This window comes from Electrona antarctica (genome assembly GCF_951216825.1).
Source record: "Electrona antarctica genome assembly, chromosome: 17".
Classification (NCBI taxonomy): domain Eukaryota; kingdom Metazoa; phylum Chordata; class Actinopteri; order Myctophiformes; family Myctophidae; genus Electrona; species Electrona antarctica.
This window is the reverse complement of record NC_136798.1, coordinates 17,646,173-17,669,611: the sequence shown is the minus strand read 5'-3', so window position 1 is coordinate 17,669,611 and position 23,439 is coordinate 17,646,173. Positions and strand designations below refer to the sequence as shown.

At 42.1% G+C, this 23,439-nt stretch overlaps 2 protein-coding genes across 3 annotated transcripts; one reads left to right on the top strand and one right to left on the bottom strand.

Annotated features, from left to right (window-relative positions):
- The first annotated feature begins 470 nt into the window (after positions 1-470).
- On the top strand, positions 471-13,192 carry napbb (N-ethylmaleimide-sensitive factor attachment protein, beta b). 2 transcript variants are annotated; one of them, XM_079527072.1, is made up of 11 exons: positions 471-716; positions 1,956-2,038; positions 3,085-3,201; positions 6,077-6,123; positions 6,466-6,543; positions 7,264-7,319; positions 8,546-8,630; positions 8,752-8,856; positions 9,887-9,955; positions 10,595-10,645; positions 11,532-13,192. In XM_079527072.1, exons 1-11 carry the CDS (start codon positions 616-618, stop codon positions 11,631-11,633), a joined length of 894 nt encoding a protein of 297 aa, XP_079383198.1. In that variant the 5' UTR covers positions 471-615; the 3' UTR covers positions 11,634-13,192. The 2 variants fall into 2 exon arrangements, with proteins under 2 accessions (XP_079383198.1, XP_079383199.1); XM_079527073.1 differs by lacking the exon at positions 6,077-6,123 and having other exon boundaries at positions 500-716.
- A 72-nt stretch (positions 13,193-13,264) lies between these two features.
- On the bottom strand, positions 13,265-20,078 carry gzf1 (GDNF-inducible zinc finger protein 1). The gene is made up of 8 exons (XM_079527069.1): positions 19,634-20,078; positions 17,343-18,365; positions 16,703-16,886; positions 16,154-16,323; positions 15,948-16,042; positions 15,033-15,200; positions 14,389-14,546; positions 13,265-14,269 (listed from the first exon to the last, which is right to left on the bottom strand). The coding sequence occupies exons 2-8, from the start codon at positions 18,350-18,352 to the stop codon at positions 13,547-13,549; spliced, it is 2,508 nt and encodes an 835-aa protein (XP_079383195.1). The 5' UTR covers positions 18,353-18,365; positions 19,634-20,078; the 3' UTR covers positions 13,265-13,546.
- Between the last annotated feature and the right edge of the window lie 3,361 nt (positions 20,079-23,439).

Here is a 23,439-nt window from a genome sequence, read left to right as displayed (position 1 = left end):
TATTTTATTTTAAAATAATGCCTTTTAGTTTTTGTTTGTTTGTTTGTTTGAGTGACAGCCATCTGTGTACACTACGGGACGGGTGAGTTCAGAAATGCGCACCGGGAGCGCACTCGCCTATTATTTCCAAACGCGCCCAGCACACTGAATGGGAAACTGGAGTTTTACTGCCATCTGCTGTCCAATAAATGGATGTGGGCCTACGGCTAGGTTGGTACTGTGATGTAATGTGATGTGCTGTAATGTGGAGGTGTGAAAACAAACCAAACGTAATAAACATAAAGTCAGTTAAACAGTATCCGTCTTACAGAAAACACACTTTCAGTTCATGTGAAAAACTAAGGATAATTTATGTTATTTAAATTAAAACCTGGCTTATTTATTTGCAATGCTAAACGTCAAATCCCATAATGCTTCGCGATCTCCAAAGCCAGGTGGGTGCACGCCATAGAGTATATATATAAGGTGCACGCCCTCTATGGGTGCACGCCTACGCATCATAAACCCATCCATCCCATCCATCGAGTGTAATCCGCACTAGTAGCTAAAGCTGAATCCTGTGCCGTTTAAACCTTACTGTTTGTTAGCTGGTGTTTTGCATTGAATACAGCAAAAATGGACAACTCCGGGAAGGAAAAGGAAGCGATTCAACTAATGGCTGATGCCGATAAGAAAATCAAATCATCTGGCTCTCTCATGGGAGGGATGTTTGGAGGGTAAGGGATCATTGCACCAAACAAGCAGCTACTGTAGCTCTCTGGTCAAATGTTAGCATAAGACGCTCGATCATGACAAGCTACACAGACATTTTTTCTAAATGTTGTTTTCTGTGCACTTGTGAGATCTGACAAATATGTGTATGTACAAATAGGTGGCTGAGCTATATTTTTGCATTATATGATTACAGGGAGACGTTTTATGCGATCAATGAATGAGCCTGGGTAGGCAGCAGCTGCATGGTCATGTAAACAAAATGGTTTATGCATGTCAGACTCGGCCATATTTGAGATGACTATGAAGCTGTAACTGAAGCGAACCTACATTAGTAGCCTGCACCACCAACATTATAAGATGGCAGTGGAAAAACAGGCTTGACACATCTCTTGAAGGACTACAAATGGGGGTGCAATCATTGCAATGGCTTTGTTTATGTGTGTAAGGTCTGTAAACACATGAGTAAAACAGACATTGATTTATGACTGGGTTAAGAAAATCCCATATTTTCTATCTACAAATCAAACCCTTTAAGAATGTTTAAAGCAATCTTTAGATTGAGCCTTTAATCACTATTTACATGGTTTTATGTGTTGAAATTCCCCCAAGTAAGTCATTTTTGGCCGAAGTAGCAAATACATGATCTGATGTTAACCTACATGGTTTCCCTTTCGAAATTGTAGGTAAATACCCCAATATGTCCAGGTTTTATTTGATTTGCAAACATTTCATGATAACATGCAATTTATAATAATAATAATATAGATACAGTATTAATGACTGTATTCATGAAGAGTAAAAGTAAAATAATTAATGCATGCAAGAATTGAACCGCAGTGAGTAAGATGCATCCAAGGACAAAACATAAAACAGCCAGTGGCTCCGTGACTCAGTATTTTGTTTTCCAACCCTCAGTGGTAGGTGACCCAGATGATGCTGTTGTCATGGGGTATTGTGCTTATTCACTCTGGAGGAGCTTTAGACAGACTGTCCACACACAGTGGCCAGGCAGCTGCAGCAGTGATGTCTACTGTCCTGATTGGATGACAGCTTCAGAGCCAGAGGGCTCCCAGGGGGTTCCCTGTTTGTGCCTGAGGATAAAGCCACAGTGAGATTTACAGTGATGAATATTGACAGGCAAACAAGCTTGACGTTAGTGTGAATTGTTGTGGCCGAGAAATGAGCTATTGTTAAAATATGTGTTTGAGTGTGTTTCCTTTCTCTGTTTTCTTTTTGAGTAGCGGACCGCATAAAAAGGTCGAAGAGGCCTGTGAGATGTACTGCAGAGCAGCCAACATGTTCAAGATGGCCAAGAACTGGACCGGTATGATGACACCTGTATTGTTGTCACAAACACATCAAGTTGTAATTATCAGTACATTTAATCAAAGTAGTAAGTTCCGACATACCAGAGAGATCGTTGCAGTAGTTAATTTCATGGGGAGAGTTACAGTACGTTTTAACAGCGGACGACAGCCGGACGGATTTCCGGAAGTGCATTATTTGTCAAGGGGACCCGGCAACTACTGGCGATAGAGGCGATAGCAGGCGATTGTTGAAAAGTGGTCGGAGGAACGATCAAAATAATTCATCTTTTGGGCGACGTCGCCCGGCGATTGGGCGATAGCCAATGAAATTCAAGCGACGCTCGCCATTGGTCTCCCGCTGTTAAAACGTACTGTCACTGTTTGAGACTGTATATCTGCAAAGCACAGCAATTTTGAACATCCCTCAAGGCACACAAAAAAGGTGATATGCGCTATATGCATTATGTCCAATGTAAGCTATCTCCGTACATACATGCATGTACGTATCGTATGAAGCTGCAATAAGCAATTTCTGACCAGCAGTAAGTGGAATTCAAAGCGTATTAATGGAAAGTTAGCAGTTTGTGAACAATGCTGCATAAATCACTGTTTGGTGTTCAGTGGTGAATAGCGACTATACAGGTAAAATACCCTGCATCAGCAAACTGGCTTCTGGCATGTCGACTAGCATTTTTTGGCCAAATGGAAATACTGGAAATGAAAAAGAAATTCTTAAACTTTAAGTGCAAAACAAACTACTTTGCAGCATTATTATTATCACTATTATTATTACGCTTATAGATTGTAATCTACTATGTGTAGCTACTATACAACTCTCACATTATGGTTTTACTTTTACACTTTGGTCCCTTGTAAACTTGAAAATGCACAAGGTGGCGGCTGTTTGACAAACCGTCAAAAAGTAAACGGTCGATGTGTACAGCAGTACTGTACTGTTCTGTGGGATCATTATCATCTTATTACATTTACACGATTTACAAGGGATCATTTGTTTTGTTTTTATCACCAGCTTCATAACCTCTTCTGTGTGTTCTGTGTCCAGGTGCTGGAAATGCTTTTTGCAAGGCGGCTCGCCTGCACATGCAACTCCAGAACAAACATGACTGTGCCGTCAGTTACATCGATGCAGGAAACGCTTTCAAAAAGGCAGACCCCAATGGTGAGATGAGAAGTTTCCTCGTTACATTTATGTCTAAACCACCTCCTCACATCACATCGGTACATAGGTTTTTCATTAAAAGATTTGTGTACGATACTGACATTCTAAAATGTATTTGTTGTACAGTATATATGTCGTATAAATCCTAGAATACAAAAATATATACAGTAGGACATTTTTCAGTTGTGCTGCAGCTACATTTGTTGTACATGGTTTGTGTTCATTCATAGGCATTAGAAAGTAGTGCATTTCAGTGCAATACAATCATTGTTGGGTTAAACATAACAGTGTATAAAACATACATAGTAGAGAGAAATAAAATAAGTTACAATATAATACAGCCTTAAATCATTATAAAATCAGCATTGTAATGTTCAAATAAAGTTCTAGACGTGTCATAATGAGCATTTTATAAGGGGATAGTTATTATTGGCTGTTACTCGGCCTATGTAAACACATGATGTGGCCAAAACCACATCATTTTATCACACATAAAATGCCAGGTCACAAGGACAGCCTTGCTCACCTTTCTCAACTACATTGGCGGAATCTCTGTCCACCCAGAGTGCCTGGACCTATATACAGGTTTAATGTTTATCATTTTGACATGACTCGTTCTCTCTCCTGAAACAATTTTGGATGGTTTTCATTTTCTCCCAACTTCAAACAATTCTCAATTCCCCCCATGTGTACTATGGTTCTTGTCACTGCTAACCTCCACCGTTGGCATGGGCCCTCTCTGTCACTTGACAGGGAGGACAATGACAGTGGCACTGCTGAAGAGAAGCAAATTTACAAAAACCCAACAATTCCCCCATGAGCAAGGAAAAACTCCCCTTCAATGGGAGGAAATCTCAAACAGAACCTGTCTCTCTGTCATCTTCCCTGACAGATTGCTTACATTACATTAGCATCTTTGTGTCCCGTCCTCCCTCTCGCAAACCAAACAATTACAATTACAATTTACAATTTAGGCATTTAGCAGACGCTCTTAATCCAGAGCGACTTACATTAAGCAATAACAAAAGCATGGCATACATCACATATATAAAAAGTAGTTATCATGAATCATGCGTAAACTAAGAACGTAACAGTGGAGTATCTATGTAAACTATACATACTATACTATATAATATATTATACATGTGTACTATAAAGTGCTATGACTACATAAAGTGCAATTCTAGAGCTGTCTACGTAACAAGCTATAACTCTGTTTAAAATACTATCTAAGTCTACATAATGTGCTATTTAAGGGGCTAGGCTAGGGCAAGTGCTACGGGCCATGGTGGAGTCTGAAGAGGTGGGTTTTCAGACTACGGCGGAAGATTGGGAGTGAGGCTGCAGTTCTGACTGTGATGGGAAGTGCATTCCATAGTTTTGGAGCCAGAAGGGAGAAGAGTTTGGGACGTGTGGAGCGTTGTGGAGCGTTGTCCCGACTAATAATAAGCCATTGTCTATGGAAACACTCAAACTGCAGGCAAGGGATCTGAAATCACGATTCCACTGACGTCTATGGTGCGAGAAAACACGAAAGAATTGTGATTGTGGACAAATGGAGAGGGAGAGAGTAGGTGAGAGGATCTCAGAGATTCAGAGGAGGTCCCCTGGTGGTCTGAGCCTATTGCAGCAACGTAACATAATTGTTAAATTAGGACATTCAGCCACAGACTGCAGATACCAGCCTGTGACCTCGTTATCAGGCAAAAGCGTTGTCTTCCGTTCTTCAGTCCATCTCACCTTACTGGTGGAGAGCAAGTGATGAATGTGTTGAAGATGTTGCTCTTCATTTGGATGTTGTTTTCAATTGATCCCTGTGCTGTTTGTCCCCTGTGCTGCTTTGTTTATTGCTCTGTCTCTGAAGTGTGTGTCTGCTATGCAGAATGCATATGTGGCCTTTAATGCCCACCCCCCACCTCCATAGGCAGCAGATCAAGTTTTGTCATAGGAGATTGAAGGAAGATGCTGTGGGCTTTTATTCTATAACCTCTGTTTGTCCCTACTAGATCACAGGGCTCTTTCATAACACTGTATTACTAGTTTATCCAGTATATTCTGCCTTTATGTCCAGTGAAGAGATGAACAGTCCTTTGGTTTAAAATTATACAGTAGTTCCATTTCTGTGTTTTTAGTCACACTTTCAGCATGGCATTAAGTGCTGTGCTGCACCCGACGTCCCTATTTTGGGCATGTCATTATAGGTAAACCCCATACAAAACTCTAGTCAGTCCGTACATACTCCTCACTGGGTTGACCAATCGATCTGAACGTCTTCATAGGCACGAGGTCGATTTTAAATGTTCTGCTCATTTAAGCCGTTTATTAGTTTGCCAAAAGCAGTGGGATATGTAGTTGCAGTCCGTATTAGTGGGCAAGGGTAAGGATTTGTTTTCAGAAATTAGTAGTGAATCTACAAGCTCACAATTGTGACCCGTTGTGAGGTTGTAGATCAGGGTTCCCCAATGGGCGGCCCGCGGGCCATTTGCGGCCCGCAGAGCGCCCCCTTGCGGCCCGCAGAAGAATAATAAAAAAAAAGTTTTTCTTTTTTTTTTCTTTTTTTTTTTGGGAGGGGGTCCCAGATATAAATGGCATTAAATGGGGGTCAGTAGCCTATGCATGTCAAACTGGGCATCCTTTTCAAATGGAAATGAATTTTCAGGGCAAGACCTCGACCTCACGCGTGCGGACTCGGCCCCCAGCCTGGTACCCTAGTCAAAATATGGCCCTTGAGGAAAATTAATTGGGGAACCCTGTTGTAGATCGTGTCTCCTATTTGTTGTACAACATAAGTACAGGATCGGTCTGATTTGAACAAAGCTAACCAATGCAGCATGTCTTTAACTGTGCCCTCCTCTTCTCTTAATGCGGCCAATAGAGGCAATCAAGTGTTTAAATGCAGCCATCGATATATACACAGACATGGTAAGATGCATGCAGACAGACAAACTAGCCATTCTGCCTATGTTGCATATCTTCATTCATGTTCATTTAGCCTTCGCTTTTCTTGAATGGTGTGCACATCTGTTTATTGTTGTGCTGACAAGATACTTTTCCCTATGACCAGAATCCTCTTGCAAAATCAAAATATTCTAATTAAATACACCTGCATTATTGTGAACATGTTTTACAGATTTGAGTCATCTCTAGAGATGTGTGTAGTGTAGCATGACATTGTGTCACCTGTCAGTCACACTGCAGTAGCAGTACTACTTGAGGGTTGCGTGGCGCCTCTGGGTTAGTAAATATTTTTCCCTCCATCTCCAGGGAAGGTTCACCATCGCAGCCAAGCACCACATCAGCATCGCAGAGATCTACGAGTCCGAACTGGTGGATATCGAAAAGGTGGGTGTTTGTGGGTGGATGTGTTACGTAGGAGTGTACCTCCTTTATGTGACTGTGTGTGTACAACAGTGGTTTTCAACAATTTTCATATCAAGGCCCATTATTTATTCTGCATTTGAGCCACGGACCACCATTTGATGAGATTTAGCCTCACATACCCAAGACTAAAGAATTTTGTCATCTTTGGATATGATTTTCTCCACAATTCCATGCTGTATTGATGTTTGTACCATAGGAGAGATAACAGGCAAACGTTGATCAAAATAACAATTATTTTACATTCTCTAATTGTGTAGACTTCTTGTAATTTAAGTAATGCAGATGTTTAACAAAAATGTAACCAATTTGGTTTCATTTTACACTCTCAATAGTTAAAGATCTATAAGGGCCCATTTGTTTACCAACTTTCCATCATTTCGGGACCACCTGGAACCCCCTCAAGGACCACTGGTGGTCCCCAGACCACTGATTGAGAACCACTGGTGTACAATGACAATCACATGCATGAGTTGTTAGTATGCATGATGCCACCCTGTGCATGCTTACTGCACATGCATATGGTGTTTGTACTCTACTGTAATCATGAAATGAGTCTTAATCAGTCATGGTGAGTGATTAACATGGGAGTGATTAACATGGGAGTGGTTAACATGGGAGTGGTTAAACCTGTTCATCTGAAGGATCTCTTTAAAGTTCATCTTCCTTTCTTTTTTTTTACAGGCCATTGCACATTATGAGCAGGCAGCAGATTATTACAAAGGAGAGGAGTCAAACAGGTACCATTTCTGCTCCACACCACATAAATCATTATAGCGTTAAAGCAATAGGAAATGTACTACAATAATAATATGTACAATAAGGGATGGATATACAGAATACACACGTTATATTTATCTCTTTACACGTTTTAAATAAACAAATACAATATTATATACATACAATTACAATATGATACTGCTTAATTGTCTGAGTCTAAATATAGAATTGCACTGAAACATAAGCGATGGTTCTCATTCTCTGACTGCTCGCTGTGCGCTCCTCTGTCCTGTCCAGATGAATGTTGAATAGTTTTCGTACTAGTGGCGAGGCATGGGATTGGCTATCTTAAGGATCTTTTCTAGTTGTCACGACAGTATCATTGAGCTTCCTCTTTATGTCATTAGTGTCAGCACTCATTATTCCTCTGCCAGCCACTCTAAAGCCTGATTTATACTGTGTCCTACAACGGAGTATAAATTAGGCATAATGTGCTTGTACTGTAGCGTTATGACACAGATGATCATACAGCAACAGAGATTTATGCGCAAATTAGGCTGTTGGCTTCGTGTCAAAAACGGAGCGAGGTACCAAGGAGTCCTGGGACCTTGGCGAGCCATGCTGTAGTAGAAGTTTTGTTTGGGGGAATTATCTCTGTGACTAATTTAAAATGTACAGTCTTTATACTAAACCTGAAAACACGATGGAGGACAGAGGAGAGTCACGCCTAATGTTTACTTAATCCTAGGATCATGTGGTTGTCTGCCAGGAATAATGTGACTTTCAGCTGAACAATGTGATGCATTGATGATACCAAGACATGGCTTTCTTTTGTTTGCAACACAGCAGGTCACATAACCTTGTTTGTCCAAAACTTTTCAGGAAATGGAAAAAATAACCTGTGTTCCAATGGATCCAATTAGTCACAAGCTCTTGTTAATACTTTTCATTGGTTAAATATTTTTAAAAGCCCACATTCAGACATTCAACTTTCAACCTGATCTCCCTATTTTGGTCTTGCAATTATCTTGCAAACATTTTCAACATCTTTTAAAGAGTGAAACAGCCAATCCACAAATTCACAACACATCGTGATGCAGTGCCTCGTGAGCTTGTAGATTATTTTCTGTGACACTGTCATTCGACAAATTTACATAAAAAGTAAATATGGGCATACAAGGTTTCTGCCAGACGGCAACTATATGCTTTGAGTCCAGTTTCTCAATGTGCCCTGTCTTTGCCTTAGCTCTGCCAACAAGTGTCTGCTGAAGGTGGGTGCCTACAGCGCTCAGTTGGAACAGTACCAGAAGGCCATTGAGATTTATGAGCAGGTAGGTCTGACCACTATAGTATTATTTTTGTACTTTGTGAGCCGATCGGCTTATTAGCTTGCGAGAGCTAATAAGCGTATTCTTTCTGCTTGCGTGACGTCTTTGTTTTGTGTTTGTGCAGGTCGGAGCCAACACTATGGACAACCCACTACTGAAATACAGCGCAAAAGAGTACTTCTTCAAAGCCTCCCTGTGTCATTTTATTGTGGACGAACTGAACGCTAAGGCAAGTTCTTGCCACCAGTATGACTTGTTAAATGATTCTGTGATTTATTCAATTGCGGACATCGTTAAGCAACCATAGAGCGATTGAGTGATAGAGGGCAGAACCCATGTGAAACAGAACAGAATTAGAGTACGTAACTCACTCCCAGACAGTATGATGAGAAGTGACCAAGAAATAGGTAGAGGAATATCATGCATTAGGTGTTTATCTTTTTTTTTTACCCCAGCCTTGACAGTGCACTTTGATTACTGCTCTGCAGTATGGTCGAGTGCAGACAAAAAACATCTGTGTAAGCTTCAATTAGCTCAGAATAAAGCTGCAAGGCTTGCGCTTGACTGCACTGTCCATTGGGTGTGAGGCAGAATACTGAGAAATTGCATGTCGGTCTCTCATGGCTCATTAGAGGAGAGGTTGGCACACAATTAGTGTTTCTTTAGGTATTCTTTTCATAGTAAAAAATCAAGCTTCGAACGAAGTAACATCGAAGAAATGTTATTTATTTGATGGGTTGTGATGCTTCTTTTTACGGTACTTACTGTTTTTATTACGACTGTTTCATGTTTTAATATGTTTTGTTATATGTGAGTGAAGAATTTTGTATTAATTTGTTGTGGACCCCAGGAAGAGTAGCTGCTTGCTTTGATGGCAGCTAACGGAGCTCTGAGTAAAGAATAAAAGAAGAATTTTGGTTTGTGTAGTTGTCTTGCCATGATGTAACTCAATGGTTACTACTAAAAACATCTATAATTCAAATTATCCTCCCCGTGGACTTGCATTGCACGGTGAAACCGGTCTGAAGGTCACACACACGCATGGCACATAAACCAATAAAAAGTGCTTTTAAATTAATTACTCGCATCATTTAACATTGCGACCCATTATGAGGTTGTAGATATTTCCGTTATTCGACCACGTTGCGGCAAGGTTATGATTCCTGTGTTTGCTGTCGTGTCTATCTTTCCCGTCACTCTTTGATGTCCTGTTCCAGTAACGCAGGAAACACCCCATAAAGAAATCTCTGTCTCCACAGATCGCCGTTGAGAAGTATGAGGAGATGTTTCCAGCCTTCTCAGACTCGAGGGAATGCAAGCTGTTGAAGGTACCTATCTGTTCATACTTAACAGAAGGGTGTGTTTGTTTTGTACTTTTAACTCTATGACGATGTCTGTTTGTCCGTTTGTAGTGGTGTCCGAATTAATAGTTAATAATTAATAATTATTATACCATATAGTGGAATCATCTGAGGTAGGTAGGTAGGTCGGGAGTGGCTTATTGTAGGTATCAGCCGGTAACGCACAGGAGTCTGTCCCCGTAACAATGCGCTAGACCCCTGGGAGGTGGATTGCTGAGGTGGTGGAGCGCCGCACCTACCATCAGCTGCCAGTACTTCCCGCACGACATGTTGCACCCAAGCTGTGCTACTACTCATACGCTGAGTTGGCGGTGACCAGTATCGAACCCATGAACTTGCGGTCCAAAGACGAGAACTCTACTGACTGAGCTATCCAGACATGAATGATCTGAACCCACAATGTATTGCCCTGAAATAAAACTGCCAGCGTTGTTCTGGCACATTGCATGAACACTCATGCTTTTAAACTATGGTATTAAATTTCAAGTGTACACAATGTACACAAACATACACACAACAACATAACACATTTCTTAGTTATTTTATATTGTTAGCCCTACTAGTGAGAGCAGGTCAGTCGGCTAATCTACATTTCCTGTTTTGCAGAAACTCCTGGATGCCACAGAGGAACAGAATGCGGAGGCATTCACGGACGCGGTAAGTCTGTGAGAGTTGTGCAGTTTTCCACCCTAAAACTAGGTCTCGTTTACATCACTCATAATAACACTCCTGACCATGAGTCATTGTGTATATTGTCTTCTAGTGAGTGATCAAATCTCATCACTCTTGCTGCTGTCTTACCGTATTATAACATGACAGGGCCCCCAAATCATCAACATATTAATTCCACCCTAGTACCAAACTGGATATATGGATGGATCTGGTAAAACTCACTGCCTCATTGTCAATAGTTGGATTCTGCTGTGTCATGGATTAACAAGAATATGATAATATATACAGTTTATAAAATGGAGATACATTCAAGAATTCTAATTAATACGCCTGGCCATAATTATATATAATTAATTGTATTCATTTCATGTCATCTAAAAGCAAAAATCCAGTTTTTATGTTAATATACTCATTGTGCAGAACCAGTGTGAATGCTGCCTGACTCTTGACACTGCCTTCTTCTTACGGGTGATTTCTACTTAGTAGTGTGCCCATTTTGTGCATCAAAAGTAGGGATGGACGATATCGATATAATAAATGGCTGATATAAACCGATGTCGATATGATCTCATTCTGTATTAGGAATAATTAATGTATTGTAATAGAATAATTTTGTCCATTCTGAAACGGGCATATACAACACTGAATTTGATAAAGCAATGCCTCTTTATTCCAAAACTAGGGATTCACCGTTGAAATGTTGGCACATATCCCAACATAAACTTGTTGACCCTTTTGAAAACTTCCCCAGAAAACACTACATCTGCAGCCTTCATCATCACAAAAGGCTTTTTCAGGCTTAAACACGTCAACATTATTATAATTGTAAAATACAATATCGGCATAAACCGCCTTCTCCATCTGTGTGTAGGTGAAGGATTATGACTCCATCTCTCGTCTGGACCAGTGGCACACCACCCTGCTGTTGCGCATCAAAAAGTCCATCCAGGGTGACGAAGGGGACCTCAAGTGACGAGGGAGAGAGACACCACAGGGTGCAAACGCAGCATGGAGGGTGGACTCCATAACGGCATGCTACCCCATCACCTACACACTAACACTAAAGCCTGAGTTATATTTCTTTGCATACTGGTGTCACGCACCTACAAAAGCAGATCTACAAGCATGTAAATTGGCTATTTGCAGTGTGCGACACAATGTGCATCAAAGTATGAATCGGGCATAACCCTCACTCACAAACACCCCTTCACTCATTACATTTTCTTTTTGTTGTGAACTAGCCAACCCAGGTCCCCCTCTTACAGGGTACATCAGAATTCTTAACTGCTGCAATCCATAGATCATTTCAGGAGTATTTTCTGTTAATTTACACATGTTGTATTTTGATTCTGTGTGGGTTCCCTATTGCAACGCCTTGAAAGCCAGTCTAGACGCAAACCCTCAGTTGCTGTTTATCATAATAGTTGAACATTCTGCAAAAATTACACAAACGTCCGGTGAAAATAGCAGATCTACAAGCTCACGTGTTGTGAACTTGTGATGCGTTTTGAGCTTGTATATCTGCTATTTTTGCCGTAGAGATTTGTAGAGCGAGAAAAAAGGGGACCAAGTACAGCATAGACCCCTGGGGAATCCCGGTCAACAAAGCATAACATAAGGGTTTAAGTGGTTAAAGCTGCATTTCCCCTTTGTTAATAAGAAGTGATCCCAGGGGCTTACCTCATGTGGCATTAGAGGCGCAGCTGATGTTAGTATTGACATGATTTGTACAATCAGTTCTTTGTTAGTCAAATATAATTTTCTATGTAGTTTTTGTTAAATATTTATTGTATTTATAGTTTTCTTTACAAGATATTGTTTAATTGTCAATCCAATGCCTATTGTGCATGGCTTCCATTTGACAAATGTATTATCAGTAAGTGTATTTTTGGGGTCCAAGGTAGACAGAATGACATCCTTAATATCAGAATTGTTCTTTCAACTAAAGTTATTTCAGTCATAAAAATAGAATACTCTTGTTTCCAACAGGAAGAGACTTGACTTCACAAAAGATTAATGCAAAAATAATGTAGACTGTTAGGACACCCATTACTCAATTATCTCACACCAATGCATTTTCTGAACATACTATTCCTTATTTGTGAGTGGATCGACCAGTGTAATATTAATTTTGAATGTGTGAATCTATAAGCCATGATTTATAGTTTATCTGTGGAAAAACTGTATTTTTGAATGAAGAATTCTCTCAAGGCTTCCCTTACTCTTTTACGTAAGAAAATACACCATCACCCACCACTCATATTGTGCTGTATTGTATTGTGAACTTAGCCGTATGATTGAAGGTTTGCTAATGTAGTGCACCTTCCAAATGGCTAAGCATACTAAGCATGCCATTGTGTATAGTTTAGTGTTGTACTTTGTGTACTAGTGAGCCGCACCAAAGTTTTTACTAAAGAGTCAGTCATCCTACTTATCAAGCTTCTTCCAGAAAGAATAACAGTGGACTTGTTATAACTTGAGCTGTATGCTTGTTCGAATGGACAAAATTAAAGACATTTATCTCCCAAACAACCCCTTGTCTTTTTGCTGCTCATTACAAAGGCAATGATGACATCTACTGGATATCGATTTGCTTTAAATAACTTTTATTGTACATCAAACGGCAATGCCATGCCATGTGCAGCTCATTAGATATATTTCAAAGTAATTGCAGTACACTCTAGATTGTGTGGCCACAGTCTGAGACAAAATTAAATATGAGTTTCACTCAAGGCTGATAAAGTAGGTGCATTTCTGCCCATTAATCAGAACATTGCATTGAAATGATACCTTCAAGCATTGCTTCAGTCACATAATCAACCAGGTACAAAATACATTAAGATTACTGATAAGATGAAGTGAAGTGGATTTAGTTTGACACCCCGATTAAGATTTTACACAAATCTCAGTATTGTCAGTGGGGACTTCCTCTGGTGTTTCCTCAGAATTGATTTGCTCTGCTGTCCTTTGTTGCTCGTCTGTGGTGGCTGGCTGTTCCACATCACACTCCTCCTCGCCGATGATCAAAGTCTGAATGTCGGTGGTAAAAATGTCCGCCTCGTGAGCCGGGGCCAAAATGGTCTGCGAGACAACGGCTTCCAGGACCGAAGCGCTCGACACAGCTGGGAGCACTGAAACAGAGGCCAGCGTGGCTTCCGAGACGGGTATGGAGGGAGAGGAAGAAGACACGACGGCAGCAGAGGACACAGGGAGAGGGTGGGCCATGCAGACGGGTATAGAGAAAGGGACGGAGATGGTCGAACCGTCTATGGAGATGACACTAGCCCCTGTGCCGTCGGTGGTCATGATGGGCTGGAACTGTGTCCCTGGTGGGACCTCGCCGTGGATGACAATGATGCCACCCAGGCCACCGTGACTGGCCCAGTTGGCTGACAAAGTGACCGACTCTAGCGGCTCAGCAGACACCACAGTGTTCTGGGCCGAAGACGCACCACTGATGCTGCTGCCTCCGGCGCCATCGCTTCCAACACTGCTTACATTCTCCCCTGCTGCTGCTTTCACCTTGGAGGAATCTTGGGGTTTCCTGTCCTCGATATTTCCATCCAGCACCACCAGGTAATTCTTCCAGGGGGCGTCTGTGTCATGCGTCTGGATTTTAATGCACTGATGTTATATTTTATCATGTCAAACATTATCAATGGAGAACTGCTCGTTTCTTAAAGGGCAATAATGTCCCCAAAATATAGAAAGAATATACAGTATCTCACCATGGTGTGCCTGCGAACTGTGGACTTGTCTGTGAAGGTGCGGTTACAAAGGCCACACATGTAGGGTTTCTCCCCTGTATGGATGCGCTGGTGCCTCTGGAGGGCATTGAGTTGGGTAAACTGCTTGTCACATTCCTTACAGCTGTATGGACGCTCGCCTACCAATGCCAGATGAGATATAGAGACAGTGAAGAAACTAATGACAAAATAAATCCTGATTTCCCAGTCAGGAAACAGACATGCCTCGGTGAAAATGACAACATGTATACTCATTGTTTTTGCATGTGCAGATGGATTTAGGACATGGTTTGTCTGTATTTACAGTATGTCTTGAGATCCACACAAAAATGTGGATCTTGGACTTCATGTGTTCATCAGTAACATGACATGATTCAATTATTTTGTCAGTAGCATGAATGCTGCACGATCCCAGCCCCTTTTTCTATTATACATTTAAAGTGAAATATTTCACAGTATAAAAAATTTGTGAAAAAGATTAGTGGAGGTGCTTCTGTAGCCTACTGGCAGTATCTACACGAATGTGGTCTAATCAATCCAGCGATTCACAAGATTAGCTCCGGACAGAGACACACACACACAGACCATCATAGACAGCTAGCCTCTTGCAGAGCCACGGTTATTACCTGTGTGTATCTTTAGATGCTGATGGAGAGAGTTTCTCTGAGCAAAGCCTCGACCACACTGTTCACACTTGTATGGCCTGGAGCCAGTGTGGATGTTGGAGTGGTGCCTCAGGTACTCCTTGGACGCAAAGCTTTTCCCACAGGCCTCACACATGAAGGGCTTCTCTCCTAGGACACCAGACAAAAACACAAACTAGAACAATGCGATGACGTCTAGTATGGTGCTGTGTGCGTAAGATAGCTTTGTCATGAGCACCCATGGGGCCAGTTGTCTGTTGATAAGGACCAGTTCAAAAGAGGACTCCTCCCCATCAGAGGTGTGGTGGGGATATTTGACATCTGTATACTTTGACTAATCCAGTGTAATCAGTTATTCTGTGTGGTGCCTGCAGGAAAACAGCATGCAGTGGTATTTACTCACACTCCACTCTGCTCATATGGTCTGCTCTAGACAATGCTTGTGATTCCACCAGATGTGTTTAAAACGCATCCCAGAAGCAGCTCTCCGCTCCAAGATAAATATCAAACATATTTTATGATTATCAGAGTGGCCCTGATGGGTTTGTGAGCAAATTGGAAGGCTTAAGATGCAGATAATCGGTTCCAACCAGCCTCAAACAGGGAACGCCCCTGTGATGCCCTGTGAACGTTTCCCCGATTATCCTGTAGCCATCCAGATTTATTGTAAAAGAAGATAAATACTGTGCCAATATGGCGACATTCTAAATTTGAAGCTGATGAAAGATGAAACCAATGTAAACACTCAATAGCTGTGCTTGTGTTACCGGTTCAGTCAGGTTTGTAAATCAATATAAAAAAAACCCTTGTGATAAAAAATGTTAACACCAGCCCACATCTACTTCACAACTGGCCAGAGGTACTACACAAACAGAAAGTTATTGCGACATCTCTCACCAGTGTGGGATCTCTTATGATAAGAAAGCATGTGCTTCTGGGTAAACCTGGCGTTACATTGGTCACAGGCAAATGGCTTCTCTCCTGTGTGAGTCCTGAATATTAAAAAAAGACAAAACAAAAAGAAAGGTGGGGAAGAGAGTGAATATCAGTCCTGAGTGGCTCATCATTCATCACCAAGTGCAGAACTGGCCAGTAGCTCTTACCTGTGGTGCATTTTGAGGGCAGAGCTCTGTGTGAATTTGGCATTGCACAGGGTGCACTCAAAGGGTTTGGCGCCGGTGTGCGTTCTCTCGTGCAACAGCAGGGCAGTTTTTGAGCTGAGCGCCTTCCCACAGAGAGGACACATGTGACGCTGACCGCCCCCTTCGTGCACCTGTTCGTTCCAAACGATACAAAGAAGAACCAGGAAAACGTGAAAAGCGTGCGGGTAGAAACTGGTCTCATGAAGAAGTCACAGAACACTGATTGTCAATCACATAAGTGTAAAAGAAAAATCACACCCGTGTGAACTGAGTGGTGTAAGGTATTATATAGACTGATCAGCTGTGGTCTGACGTAATGTCTGACGTAATGAAATCACACCCGTGTGAACTGGGTGACCATAGCAACCATGCTCATTTTTTTATACGAACAGACAGACAGACAAACAGACAGACACGTAAACTAACAAAGCCAGTTGTAGGAGTGGTTTACACCACTCAAAAAACTGTTACTGGACTGATTTTGGCCAAATGCAGCATAATCCTCCTCACCTGCCGCTGATGGCGGATGACGTCCTTCTTGCGTTTGAAGGTCTTGGTGCAGACTTGGCAGTTGAACAGCCGCTCGTCACTGTGCACGTGTTTCTCATGGATCTTCAGATTGCCGCGGTTGCGAAAGGTCTGCTGGCAGGTCTCACAGCGATATACAACTTCTGCTTTCACTCCATGGTACGTGCTGGTGGGAACCACAGTGACAGGAAAACAGCTGTCAGTCATCTGAATGTGTCACATAGCGATAGAAATGATGTATTGTATAATTGTGCTCTATTATTATTACATAGAATGTGACTCAAAGTGAAATGTGCTTTAAGTATGTGCAAATGTGCTTTATAGACACTGCTTATTTGACATGATTGTATGCTTAAGATAAAGAATTATTTAACCATCTATAGATTCATTGGGATGAAATTGGACTTGGAACATGATTCCATGCTTTATATAATTATAAATGCAAATATATATTTGATGTTGAGCATTATAAAAGGGTAAACATGCCATATAAAGCAGAATGTACAGTATATGCTGCTACTGTATGTGATGTCAGTCTCATTAGCAGTCTCAAACTGTTAGGACTTGTTAGGACTTAAACATTCAGAATAAAACTCTTCAGCAACCGATGAGTATGTCGCACCTGATGTGCTTCATGTAGCTTCTCTCGTAGTGGAATGTCCGCTGGCATTTCTCACACTCAAACTGGGCCTTGGAAACTCTTTTGAGCATCCTCTGTGCTTCCCCGTCCCCTTCCTCTTCCTTCAAGGTCAGGTACAGAGGGTCTTGAGGATCTCCAGGGTCTTCCTCTGGCTCATCATCTTCATCGTCAGAGGCAGGCACAACATCCTGTGAAACCTCGTCATTCTCCTGGAGTGGAGCTTTGTCCTCATCCTCAGCTGTATTTTCAACAGCAGTGTCCATGTCGGCATTCTTCTCCAAACCCTCTTTGGCTGCCTTGTCTCTTTCACGCTTTAAGACCCTCACAAGGACCTTACGACCAGCCAGTCTGCTGCTGAGCCGCGTTCCTCCTCCTTCCTCGCCACGTGTGGATTCATCTTTACCCTTGACAGTGTTTTTCACCTTAGACCTTTTAGAAGTGCCCTCCCCTCTCTTCGAGCTCTTCGGTGAGAGGTACCGCTTCCGGGTGGCCCGTCTAGGTGGTCTCTTTGTCCTAGTCTTCTGTGTCGCCTCAGAGTCTGTACCCTCCAGCTTAGATTTGTCCTCATCCATAGTTAAGGTTTCTGCTGCGGGCTCCTCCAATTGTCCGGCGTCCAGGGCCTCGCTGCAAACCTCCGAAAGATCAGTGCAGTCCAACATCGCCGCCACTTCTCGGACGTCGCCGATCTTGTCTCTGGCCACCTCCACTTTTCCAGTGTACACAAACTCCAAAAACGTGGAAAAGTCTGCTGTGTGCATGTTTGAGAGGAATAGCTTGCTAGGGGCAGCATCTTGGGAGAGGAGAATCCTCTTGAAGTAGCCACTGGATGCAGCGAGCATCACTTGGTGGGCTGGAAACTCCTCCGCCTCTCCCTGGTAATCTACCAGCACGGTTACATCACTCAGCTGCCCTTGCAGCCTCAGCTGATGAAGGGAGCCCAGGATGTTCTCATGATGACTCTTAGAAGACAGCCTTACTACTCCGTCATCCATGCTTTTATCAGAACTACAGAGCAAAAAAACAAAGGGCATGAACTTAATTAGTGTCTAGCTGAATTGTGAACGAAGGCCTATAGATCCTCCTGTAGCCCTAGAATATTATGTCTGATATACCCTACAGTGAGTGCATGTATTACATATATTATACACAGAACACACATTGTTGGGGAAGGATCAATCTCAATGGCATTCTACTGTAATTTGAAGTGCTGTGTGTAGTCCAATAATTAACTGCATAGACTTGAGGTCATCCCCTCATTTCATAATACATCTGTCAGAAAAGGTGTAATTGGTCAAATATCACCACTTTTCCGCCAGATCCATGCAGACCACATTCTCTATAATCTATATGGCAGGATGACATTAACAGCAGCACTCAACAGCATCAATATGTATGCATGTGTGTGGGGGGACACTAATTGACAAATATAATTACATGTCCCTGCACCAACAGCAACACACGTCAATTACGGTACACACGTGCTCTTGAAAGGAATGTTCAGATTAGTGTGAATGTCACCCTCCTGTCATGTACAGAGAAATGTGGAAATTATCTCATAGAAAAGTAGAGATATTTAATTTGACTGACACATTTTCTTCCAAAACTTTCAAATGGATATGGAACTATAGATGACAAGTCGCAGCAATGTATTGGTGGTGAGTACACACACGGAGTGCTGTAAAATAAGAATTCCGCCGAGATGTATCATGTATCCATCCACGAAAATGACCCGATTGTTGGCTGTGTTTATGAATACATGTATGGAACATTCTCAATTATATCTCATTCTTTTATCCTGTTGTCACAGGTGGTGCACACAGAACGACACAATGGGAATGTTGCACTGGTAAAACGTCTCAATATTCACTGCCCTGCTCAAAGGCACAGTAGGCTAGTACATTTATTATATAATGCTCTACTAAATTATTTTAGCATTTTAAATTACCCACCCTCTCCTAGTAATGAGTTGTTGTAATAATAATAATAATGATGATCTGTACATCGACTTTTATCATAGATACCCGTCCCTGCCATTACAAACACAGACGTTCACTTTAATTTTATATAAACAATGCTATCTGCTAGCCCTAAGATTAGCTAACGTTAGCCCCTAGTGCAGACACAACAATAGTGACCTGTTAACATCATCTATTCTGTGAAAATAATGGGTCACTTTTAAGTAAATCCAGCTTTAACGGACAACAACACACACTGAACACGGTGAACGTCCACGGTTTGATAACGTTACAAAGTCATGAAACAACCTTTCTTACCGTAAGCTCGCTAAAATGGAGGCCTCCCACAAAGGTAGAGTCTACATCCCATAGCCCGGGGGAACGAGCGCCCTGCGATTGGTCGGGTGGTTGTCTGGAAAACGTAAGTGGTCAGCTGCCCTGACGCGAGCCGCGAGGAGAGTAACTTTTGTGTTTTTTTTGTCCAAAGAAATTCTAGAATTTCTAATTTTCTATAATAACATTAACTGCAGCTACTTTTGTTTAGATAACTTTTCCATTCACTACAAGTACAGTACAACTACAAACAAACCCATGGAAGAGGAATATCTCTGCTCTGCTTGGACGCTATCCTGTTCTGCGGCCTGACAGGTATGTACCTGGACCTACTCTATGACCTGGACTCGAGTCTGGACTGGAGAAATAATTAGGGCAGCAGTCCAGGGGTTCCCCAGCTAAATTATATAGGTGTGTACAAAATGGTAACATTTTGTATTTTTGTACACTCCATTGATTTTACAATTTAAATTGGGGTCTCACTCAGAGATAGAAATGCCATTAAATGGGGGTCTGACCGTCTGTCTGTACTGTCTGTAGCCTTATGCATGTCAAACTGGAGCCCGGGGGTCCTTGAAATTAAATTGTTGAGATTGAGAAGCACTGCTAGAGCCTTCTCATATATTTTCAAATGGGGGTCTGCGCTCTGAGCCTCTGCCTCCTGCCGCGGGGTCCTTGACGTGAAAACCCACATGGTCTAGGGAGAATTTTAACATCTCCAAAGTTATCCTCCACAAGAGACAACCTCTACAATGTGTATAAATTAAGCATATAAAATGGAACAACAACAAAACTGTCATCATTGTTAATTTGTTGAAATTGATGTCAACTTCAAATTCGACAACGTTGTCTGCTTGCTTGACAACCAATAAGCCAATCACGGTGCTACCGACTGTCCGGGCTATGGGATGATGTGGCCTCATCACAACTGCGCATAGTGCGTTCTTTACAGCGGAAGGTATTTAATATGATTTGCTTCGTCTACTACTCTATCGTCTTACGTGAACGTCTGTTATCTATGCGGGTGGCTGATTTCAGATCAGTTCACGGTTTCAAGGTTGTGTTTTACACGCGCCGCAGGGACCCCTTAGAGAGTAACCCCGTAACAAAATTACCCTGGATCAGTTTATATTTAATATAAAATAAAGACACAATTCTGGCGTTTATAAACAACGTTGTGTTGTGATATGATGAAACCATGCAGCATATCTGATACATTTTTCTTTTAGCAACATATAGTCGCAAGATACTGATGCTTTAATGCCTTTTTAATATTTACAACTCTATGTTTAATACCGGTAGTACCCCTCTTTATAAAATGTGTATTATTATCTCATGTCCACTGGGTGGCACCACTATAAAGAGGCTACACTGATAAAAGCCACAGGAAGATGCTGACTGAAAGTGAAACATTTGGCTCACATTTAAAACATCTATAACTTTTTTTTAAATTATGCTTGAACTTGCACTGCTAACACCTACATGGCGAATTAAGTTATTTTGACCTGTTTATTGTCAGATTGGGAAAAACAAGGCAACGCGACCTTCAGCCTCTATATGAATAGGAGATCAAAGCCTGTGTGTGTGTGTGTGGGGGTGTGTGTGCGTGTGTGCGTGTGTGCGTGCGTGTGTGTGTGTGTGTGTGTGTGCGCGTGTGTGCATGCCAGTTTTGGGACCTATATATTTTTTATAAACGCCGGTGCTGTAGTAGGACTGTTTTTGAAAAGTCGTCGGGCCAAGATGCCTTAGGTTAACTTCCTCTTGTATATCCAGGCCCCCATAAATCAGCCACACTAGAATGTGCTCTGTCATTCTAAGGATGTATGGAAAGCTACTTGACGATTCACCTGGGAGCTGTGTGGTACAACAACGGCCAAGGTTTCTTTTTCATTCTGTTTTTTTTTTTTTTTTTTGACAGAGGAAATCCATATACCTTACACGTGTCTTAATGAATTCTGCAAGCTAGCAATCTGCTCTGTTCCGGTGACTCATACCTCTCTCTCTCTGGTCTGGAGGCTGTGCCTTTTTTACAGCATTGACCTGGAACACTGTGTTCACATGACCCCCCCCACCCCCATGTCGCCCCCCCCCCCCCCACACACACACACACACACACACATACACATACATGCACGGCGCACGCACGCATGCATGTGTGCGTGCGCACACACACACACATACACATACACACATGGCGCACGCATGCATGTGTGCACGCACACACACACACACACACACACACACACACACACACACACACACACACACACATTCTCTCTTCATGCACATATACAGTACTAAATGCCTAAATTGTAGTACAGACAGTACACACCTGCATGTAACACAACACACACACATACATTCTCTCTTCAAGCACCTATACAGTACAGTACACACCTGCATCTACACACACACACACACACACACACACACACACACACACACACTGGTGCCAGACATTAATTTGATTCAGCAACTGCAATGAATTCATTTCCATTAAATGTCTACCGTATATTAAATGTGTGTCTTAAGGTATACAGTACCATATCTGCTCGTGGGAATCAAGAGTATTTGCATAGATATCATATGGACAGGAAAGGACAGGCCAGCACATCTGCAGCTGCTTGTTAAAAAGTCTTGTGACTAATAGCTAATGTCAACGTGACCACGGAAGGAAATACAGTTAGCATGAATGCCTACAGTATGAACAATAATCGAAGGCTGAAATTAGAAGAAAGAAATTAGAAGAAGGGATGATGACACCATGCCTTTCCTGTAGCAAGCGCCACCCTTAGGCCAAACATCCACTGGTATCTTGTCATTCTCTTGGAGCAGAGCGGACATTCGTCTCTTTTACGTTTGCAATGTGGTTAAAGGGACACTTCACCATTTTTGCAAAAGAATACATGTTAATGACGTTTAGAAGATTTAGAACACTTTCCTGGGGTCTTTATGTGTGTAACTGTAATAGGTGGTTTTAGATATTTTAGATTTCCTCAGTGTCAATACACTGACACCACGGCGCGTAAACAGCGCCTCAAACTGTGACTCCGCCCACAACCGGGGGAAGTTGTGATTTGCGCTCGTTCACTGCAATGCAATTTGCGGCATTTTCAAAACAATATTGAGCAGAGTAGCGATTATCAAACGTATTTGCAATGCCATACGTCGAAAGATCTGTTGCCCGTGGACAAGGCACGCCACCTCCGCAAGTTAGATAGCATCGGCATAGATGTTTGTCCGTATGTGATTAAGGATTGGACCAAGTTGCATTGGCAGCCATAGAAAATTCTTACCCCAGGCTAAAACCGGATGTGACGTTTTTGGGCGTTCCTGTCTAGCGTGGTGTCAGTGTATGATGTCATGGACAATGGGCTCACTTCCTTCCTGACCTGGACTACAATTCCCATAATGCTTTGGTGCACTGCTCCTCCTTGCGGATAGGGGGTTGTCCAGGAGGTAAGTGAGCCCAGTGTCCACTGCTAAAATTATTTTCTGTTTAAACTGATGTCTCAAACAAAAAACACAGGAATAAGTTTCCCCTTGCAGTGTGGTTCTTTATACGTGAAAGTGGCACGATGAAGGTTTCATGAAGAATGGGAGAGGACCACCTATTATAGACCCCTAAGAAAAATATGAAAAATATAGGGGTTAAAAGGTTCAATGCAGAAATGAGTGACAACAAGTACTCATGGAAGACCAAGAAGAGGAAGAACGATTACTGGCTCCACACAGAGAGAGTGACTGACTGAACAGCTGCTACGGAAACAAAGCAATTTGGGATACCGGGG

Excerpts from the sequence above, each read along its gene's own strand:
- napbb (XM_079527072.1), top strand. The coding sequence starts at position 616 with ATGGACAACTCCGGGAAGGAAAAGGAAGCGATTCAACTAATGGCTGAT. Across the intron at positions 7,320-8,545 it reads AAAGGAGAGGAGTCAAACAG|CTCTGCCAACAAGTGTCTGC; the intron begins GTACCATTTCTG and ends TCTTTGCCTTAG. Across the intron at positions 9,956-10,594 it reads GGGAATGCAAGCTGTTGAAG|AAACTCCTGGATGCCACAGA; the intron begins GTACCTATCTGT and ends CCTGTTTTGCAG.
- gzf1 (XM_079527069.1), bottom strand. The coding sequence starts at position 18,352 with ATGGATGACGGAGTAGTAAGGCTGTCTTCTAAGAGTCATCATGAGAAC. Across the intron at positions 16,887-17,342 it reads AGCTACATGAAGCACATCAG|CACGTACCATGGAGTGAAAG; the intron begins GTGCGACATACT and ends GGTTCCCACCAG. Across the intron at positions 15,201-15,947 it reads TCATAAGAGATCCCACACTG|GAGAGAAGCCCTTCATGTGT; the intron begins GTGAGAGATGTC and ends CTGGTGTCCTAG.